This window comes from Gracilinanus agilis, chromosome 4 (genome assembly GCF_016433145.1).
Source record: "Gracilinanus agilis isolate LMUSP501 chromosome 4, AgileGrace, whole genome shotgun sequence".
Lineage (NCBI taxonomy): Eukaryota > Metazoa > Chordata > Mammalia > Didelphimorphia > Didelphidae > Gracilinanus > Gracilinanus agilis.
This window is the reverse complement of record NC_058133.1, coordinates 500705760-500713565: the sequence shown is the minus strand read 5'-3', so window position 1 is coordinate 500713565 and position 7806 is coordinate 500705760. Positions and strand designations below refer to the sequence as shown.

Below are 7806 nucleotides of genomic sequence, written 5' to 3'. Positions count from 1 at the left end.
CCCCCCCCCCCATACCATGCAGGGCTGGTGCCTCCCCTCCCCCTTCTCTGCCCTGGAGTGGGGGTGGGGGGCTGGCTGGGCCAGGCCTGGGCAGCCCCGCCCCCTCTCTTCCCCTCCCCCTCCCCCTCCCCTCCCAGCCCCATCTGCAGCCCCGGACTGCGGCAGCTTCTTCCCTCGCCTCCTGGGCTCTCAGGGAGGGGAGGGGAGGAGAGGGGGGGGGGAGGGAGCAGGGAGGTGCTTCAGCTCCCAGACAATGAGGAACTGGCTGGCCGCCTCTTAAAGGGGCAGCAGCACCATTGCTGGCTCCAGGATGCCGCAGTCTCTCCAGCCTGCCCTCTCTCGCTCCCCCCATCCTCTTCTCCCTCCTCCTTCTCTCCTTCCTTCCTGCTTGGCCAGACAGCTCCCCCCTTTCTGTCCCTCTTCCCCCAAGCCTTTAGAATTCCAGCTCTGCTGCCTAACGGGGCCTGAGCCCAGGTCCTACCCCAGGAGAGGGGACAGAGAGTTGTAGCAGCTTCCTGAGCTCTTATGTCATCAGCCTGGCATGCCGGGATGGACCTGAGCAGCTCGGGAAGGGCACGTCCCTCCCCGTCCTCCCCACCTTCGTCCTCCCCACCTTCGTACCTTCAGCCCTAGGCCTGCACTCAGGAGACCCGAGCTCTGCCACTCCCTGGCCGCGTGACCTCGGGCAGGCCCTTGAGTGACCTTCCTGGGCCTCAGTTTCCCCATATTGGACAGGGAGGGGCTAGATGAGTGACCTCTGAGGCCCCTTCCAGCTCTGGAGCAATAATGCTATGTTGGGATGACCTTGAAAAGCCCCTTTCTGGGTCTGAAAGGAAAGTGTGGTCCCACCTTGCTCAGCCCTGGGGCAGAGGCCCAAGTCCTCAGGAACAGCCCCAGCCAGCCGCCCTCCCCTGAAGAGCCCCTGAAACCCGCTCTTCATTTTTGGGGACTTCTCTCAGCCGTGGCAGTTTGTCTCTGAACTAGATTTCTTTGTTGCGAAATATGGAGCCCCAAGAGCTGGAGCTCTTAACTGGTCTTGTGTTTGTTCTTCGGGCCGCGGCCACGTGGACCACCTGTTAACGCTGTGGGTGGATTCCTTCTCTGAGGCGTGTTTTTAAGTGGATGAAGTAAAATCCATGGGATCACAAAGAAAACCAGAAAGATCAAAATAGTCTGAAAAACAAATCCCCCCAGCAGCTGGGTAGCCCAGTGGATAGAGAGTCAGGCCTGGAGAAGAGACGTCCTAGGTTCAAATCTCTCCTCAGACACTTACTAGCTGGGTGATGACCCTGAACAAGTCTCTTAACTCCCATCGCCTTGTTCTTACTATTCTTCTGCCTGAGAACCAATACTCAGTATTGTTTCCAAGACAGAAGACAAGGATGTAAACAAACAAAAAAATACCCAATCCCAGACTTTGTGCCATTTCTGCAGAGGACCTCTAAAGTCCTTTCCATCTCCAGATCCTATCAGGGGACCCAGGAGTGCACATAATCCTGGATTTGGCATCAAAGGACTTGAGTTTTCATCTAGTACATGGGTAATCTTAGGCCGATCTTTTAATAGCTCCGAATTTCAGTTTTCAACTCATGGATGTAGAGCAGGAGTCAACCCCAAAAGATCATCAAGTCCAAGCCTCTCATTTTACAGATGAGGAAACTGAGGTCAAGGTCGTATAGCTAGTAAACATAGTCAGGATTTGAACCCTGGTCCTCAGTCTCTTTTTCCACCAAATTACTGTAGAATGCAGAGATTGTATTAGATATTCACTCAAGTTCTTAAGAGCTCTAAATCCTATGATCCTATGATTAGGTGTTCTCCTAGGCCCCTCCCAGCACTAAAATTCTGTCATTTTTATCTACATTCTTCCCCTTTCCATTCCCAAATGCAGTCCAATTCTGAGGCTTCTGTTTTTCCCTTGTGGTATTCGATGCCAGTGTAGACAGCAAGTGCCCCGCTTCCAAAACACTGATAAGCCAGAAGACCTGGCTGCTGGGCAGTGGTTCTTCTTGGAGAGTCCACATATGAGGCGGTGCTAGGGTGGGAATGGTCCAGAGACAGACACCCATCCTAGTCTCCTTCTTGTCTCCGGCCCAGGTGCTGCGAATGTGGTGCCTCCCTCTCCCACCAGTACTATGAAAAGGATGGGCAGCTGTACTGTAAGAAGGATTATTGGGCCCGATATGGCGAGTCGTGCCATGGCTGCTCTGAGCAGATCACCAAAGGGCTGGTCATGGTGAGTTCCCCACCATACACACACAGACATACACACACATCCCCTATTATCTTGGTATCTGTCCTATCTCCGGATTTCCCTCCCATTTCTGTTACACACTCAGTGTCTTTCTTGTCCATGCCTGGCCCTGCTCTGGCCTGCAGTAAAGTCCCTTGTCTTCATGTCCATAGGTTGCCTTTCAGAATTTCTGATCTCTGAAGGGCCAAATTCAATCTCACTCAGCCTTCTCAGAGTTCTTGGCCTCTAAAGAAGGGCCCGGATCCTATTTGAATTTTGTATCTCTCCCAGCGCCTAACAGTGTTCTGCACACAGTAACTGCTTAACAAAGGTCTGCTGGATGGATGGGTAGATGGTCAGATAGAAGAGTAGATAGATAATTGGATGGATGGATGGATGGATGGATGAATAGACGAGTAGATGGTTGGATGGATGGATAGATAATTAGATGGAGGGATGAGTAGAAATAGGTGAATGGATGGATGAGTGAATAGATAATCAGATGGATGAATGGATGGATGGATAGATAGATAATTAGAGGGATGAGTAGATATAGATGAATGGATGGATGAGTGAATAGATAATCAGATGGATGGATGGATAGATGAATGGATGAGTGGATGGATGGATGGATATATAGATAATTAGATGGAGGGATGAGTAGATATAGATGTATGGATGGATGAGTGAATAGATAATCAGATGGATGGATGGATGGATGGATGGATGGATGGATGGATGGTCAGGTAGATGAGTAGATAGATAATTGGATGGATGGATGGATGGATGGATGGATGGATGGATGGATGGATGGTCAGGTAGATGAGTAGATAGATAATTGGATGGATGGATGGATGGTTGAATGAGTGAATAGATAATCAGATGGATGGATGGATGGATGGATGGATGGATGGATGGATGGATGGTTGGATGAATGAATAGATAATCAGATGGATGGCTAGATGAATGGATATTTGGATGAGTGGATGGTTAGTTGGATGAATAGATAGATAATTAGATAGAGGGATAGGTAGCTATAGATGGATGAGTGAATAGATAATTGGATGGATGGATGGATAGATGGATGGATGGATGGATGGATGGATGGATGGATGGATGGATGGATGAAATTGAATCAATGAATCAGTGATTGTAGAGGCTGAGGAAAATATGGAGGCCCCTAACTAGGAGAAAGACAGAGAAGGCAAACTTTGCTCGACATGGGGAGAGAGGACAGACTCTAAACTCTTATCTTTTCTACTATGTCTCTAGGTTGCAGGGGACCAGAAGTATCATCCAGAATGCTTCATTTGCCTCACATGTGGGGCCTTCATTGGGGACGGGGACACCTATGCTCTGGTGGAACGATCCAAACTCTACTGGTGAGTTCAGGCCCAGCACATGACCAAAACAAAAGGCCATCGATTCTAGCCCTGACTTTGCTAACAAGTACCTTTTATATCTTTAAGCATATCATTCTTTAAGCCTCCATTTTCCCCATCTGTGAATTGGAGAAGCTGGACCAGATCTTTGTTTTGCCAAACTAAGATATGTTTCAGACTAGTAAAATAGCTAATCTTCTGTGGCCCCCTGTCCTCACCATTCAGTCATCAACAAGTATTTATTAAACCAGTTTTAGGATACAAGTATAAAGAATGGAGCAGTCTCTCCTCACAAAGAGCTTATATTCTAATGGGGGAGACAAATACCTGTAAAAATATATAAGAGCTGGGCAGTTAGGTGGCTCAGTGTATAGAGCGCCAGGCTTGGATTCCAGAAGACCTGGATTCAAATCTGGCCTCAGACACTTCCTGCCTGTGTGACCTTGGGCAAGTTACTTAGCCCCAATTGCTTACCCCTTACCGTTCTTCTGCCTTAGATTTGATACTTAGTATCAATTCTGAGATAGAAAATAAGTGTTTTTACCCAAAAAAAGAAGGAAATAAACTTTATAAAATACCAATTATAAAGTGAATATACATGTGTACAAAGTATTTAAATAAGAGGTCTTGTGGGAGGGAGGGTGCTAGCATTTGAGGGGAAGGAGTTAGACCAAGAGGTAGAGATCTTGAGATGAGGAAAAAGAAGAAGCCTGAGACTAGGGGAAGGAGGGCTCAATTATATTTAGGGTTAAAAAGCATGTATCATTTCTATTAAAATGTTTAGAATATCCGCAACAATTTGTCACAAAAATAGTATATTTGCCCGGCATTGAGAGCCCTCCAGCTCTCAGGTTCTGGTATATGCTGAGGGTCTGGGACCAGTTAGGGCACGTGTTATCATGGTTTCCTTTTTCTCTCTTTCCCTGATCTCTCTGTATTTCCTCCTCTCCCCCGGCCACCTCTGCCCTCCCCAGTGGGCATTGCTATTACCAAATGGTGGTGACTCCGGTCATTGAGCAAATCCTGCCTGACTCGCCGGGATCCCGCCTCCCACATACGGTCACCTTGGTGTCCATCCCAGCCTCCGCTGATGGCAAGCGAGGGCTCTCTGTCTCCATCGACCCACCCTATGGCCAGCAGGGGTGTGGCTCTGAGCACTCCCACACTGTTCGAGTTCGTGGGTGAGCATCCCCCTTGGGGCCCCTCAGAAGGTGGGAGGGCAAAGGTGGGTCATGCCGAGGGTCCAGCATGTGACAGTTACTTCAGCCTAAGGAGCAGAAGGAAAGGAACTGGCCCTGAGCCCAGGGACTTTAGAAATGTAACCAAGGATTTCTTATGAACCGCCGCAGCAAGGGGATTCAGGCTAAGTATTAAAGATGGAATAAAAACTCAGAAATCCCGGGATTTGACTTTAGGGCCTCAGCTTCCCTCTCTGTATGCAAGGAATGTGGTGGAAGATTGCGGAGTTTGAGAGTTGGAAGGAACATCAGAGACCATAGTTGTCCTGCCTTCAATTAATCAAGAAAATACACACACAAGCATATATATATATATAGTCATCCAGGCAGCCACTTCCACTCTGGGACAGCAGCTCTCATTGCCAGGAAGTTCCTCCTGATATCAAGCACAAAGGCTACTTCCCATTTGTTACTCTTGGTTCTTTCTACTGAGGCCAAACAGAACAAGTTCTGCCCTTCCTCCTTATGGCAGATCCTTGAAGAAAACAATCATGTCCACGACTCCCCCAAATCTTCTCTTTCCCAGGCCGAACATCTCTAGTTCCTTCAACCCAGTCTCACGTGGCCTGAACTCAGGGCTCTTCACCATCCTGGCCATCTTCCTCTGGACGCTCTCCAGTTAATCTATGAATGTTTGTCTTAAACTGCAGTGCCCAAAGCTGAGCACAGTACATCATAGGTGGTATGAACAAGCAGAGTACCATGGAACCATCAACTCGTGATTCCTAGAAGCTCGGCCTCCCCACGCTGCCCCCGTCACACTCTGTCTTCTGACCTGGGGTAGCATCTCCATTTCCGGGCACAGACACAAACTGGAGGCTAGCCAGAGGAGGGCAGCTAGGATAGTTGCCGGCTTTGGAAACCATGCCTTTGGTTGAAGGGAATGGGGATATTTAGACTCGAGAAGAAAAGATGTGGGGCGGTACAGATGGGGATGGGAAAGGCAGAGTTACATGGAGGAATGGCCACATTGGAGGACAAAGACAAAGGAGGAAACATGAAACTTGCCCTGCCTTTAGGGAGCTGACATTCTAATAAAAGAGACATGCCAGGTACTGTATACAAGTCTATCCAGACTAAACATGAAGAGAACAAGGAAGTCAAAGCCCATTGGGAAGAAGGTGGAGCCTGGCCTCAGGCGCCCCCGTCTTCTCTCTGTTTGGGAAAGAAGCCTTATGGAATGGAGCCCGCCTTGTTAACCTCTTCCCTTCTACTAGCTATCTAGAAGAAAATGCATTTCAGCCATAACTCTTTAATCTTTTCCTATGGATGCATTTTTTTTTATTATAAATTGGAAGCATGATTAAGCAGAAAGAGGATTAGAGTTGGAGTTAGAGAACCTTGGGATTAATTCTCAGCTTGGCTAAGTGACCTTGGATAAATCACTTCCCCTGTTGGACCTCAGTTTCCTCGTCTTTAAAATGAGGGGGTTGGACTAGGGGACTTCTAAGACCCTTCTAGCTGGGAATCCATGATCTGAGACTAGGAGGTTTTGGGTAGGTGAGACTCAATTAAACATTTGTGCCCTAATTAGGCAGTGGAGAAGGTTGATTGGCAGCTATGAGATGTTACTCCTCCTCTCTCTCTATGCCCAGGCCCTACCAATTAGAAAGAGAAACACTTTGCTAACTCTCTCTACTGTCCCTGGTCCTTGGTTCTTCTGGGGCTAAGAGGAATAAGCCAAATCCCTCTTCTGTGTGTTAACAGATAATGATCCCACAGTGGATTTGCAGTGGTCTGATCATGAGGACTCTCAGTGGGGGTCCTGAGTCTCCCTGCTGCCAATCCAGTTGTTGACGCTCATGGTCTGACTTTGCCAGGTGTTAAAGTTTCCTCTGGGCCTTTATTGCTCCCTGATGATGGATCCCTTCTGTACTAAACAAGGGGGTTGGTCCAGATGATTCTTGTGGTCTCCTTCCTTTCTAAGATTCAATAACTACATGGCAGTTGCTGGTCTGTCCAGGCTTCTTGGGTACTGACCCTTGGCTAACTCTAGTCTTTTCTGTGCCCTGTAGAGTGGACCCAGATTGCATCAGTCCAGATGTGAAGAACTCCATCCACATTGGAGACAGGATCCTAGAGATCAATGGTACTCCCATCCGGAACGTCCCCTTAGATGAGGTATTCTCCACAATAGGGTCTTTCAGTCTCTGCTGGAGGTGGGCAAATGGGGTCTAGGGATGTCTTATGGGTAAGGGAGGGCCAAAGGGTTTTGGGCCCTCTCACTCTAGCACTCATGCTTGCTTTCTGCAGATTGATTTGCTAATCCAGGAGACCAGCCGCCTGCTCCAGCTGACCATTGAACACGACCCCCATGATGTTCTGGCCCATGGTGCAGCTCCAGAGGCCAGCCCTCTGGCAGATCTGCGTAGCCCACTGTGCTCCCCAGCCCGTACCCCCAACACAGAAGCAGGGGCCCCTGTCCGGCAGAGGCCTGTCTTGTAAGTCATCTCCAGCACAACCCCTTCTATTTTGGGCCTTCAGGCAAGGGCCTTGGCAGAAAACAAGGCCCACCTTCTCCCACTCTTGCCTTTTCTGGGTTTTCCCAATTTGTAACAAAACCCTAGGCTCCTAATGAAGAGAAAGTTGCTTTTGTAGACAGCTCCCTCTGCTGACAATTAGCAGCTTCTCTGTCTAGGAATTGAGTGTGATGACCTCAATAGTCATTCATTCGTGTATGTAGCTAAGTAAGACCCTTTGGAAACCGAGCCACTTAGGACATGGTCTCTCTGGGCTAACATTATCTATAAGCAGACTAGGTAGGAAGTCACTACAGGTGGTACGAATTCAATAGGCTGACACTAGACAAATAATAATAAAAATAAAATAAAAATAAGAAATAATTGTTAAGTGCCAGCTGTGCTCATAACACTCAGCTAGGCCATAGAGACTGAGGTTAGAAGTGGACTATCCCCTGCTTACATTGCCCAGTTAGGACTCAAACTTGCAATCA

At 48.3% G+C, this 7806-nt stretch overlaps 1 protein-coding gene across 1 annotated transcript in view; it reads left to right on the top strand.

The window, feature by feature from the left end:
* Positions 1 to 7806, top strand: part of LIMK1 (LIM domain kinase 1) — a 34872-nt gene that overhangs the window by 15553 nt on the left and 11513 nt on the right. The window contains exons 3-7 of the mRNA XM_044676417.1: positions 2098 to 2236; positions 3506 to 3615; positions 4590 to 4796; positions 6869 to 6974; positions 7107 to 7294. Coding sequence (XP_044532352.1) covers positions 2098 to 2236; positions 3506 to 3615; positions 4590 to 4796; positions 6869 to 6974; positions 7107 to 7294 — 750 coding nt within the window. The remainder of the gene's footprint in view (positions 1 to 2097; positions 2237 to 3505; positions 3616 to 4589; positions 4797 to 6868; positions 6975 to 7106; positions 7295 to 7806) is intronic.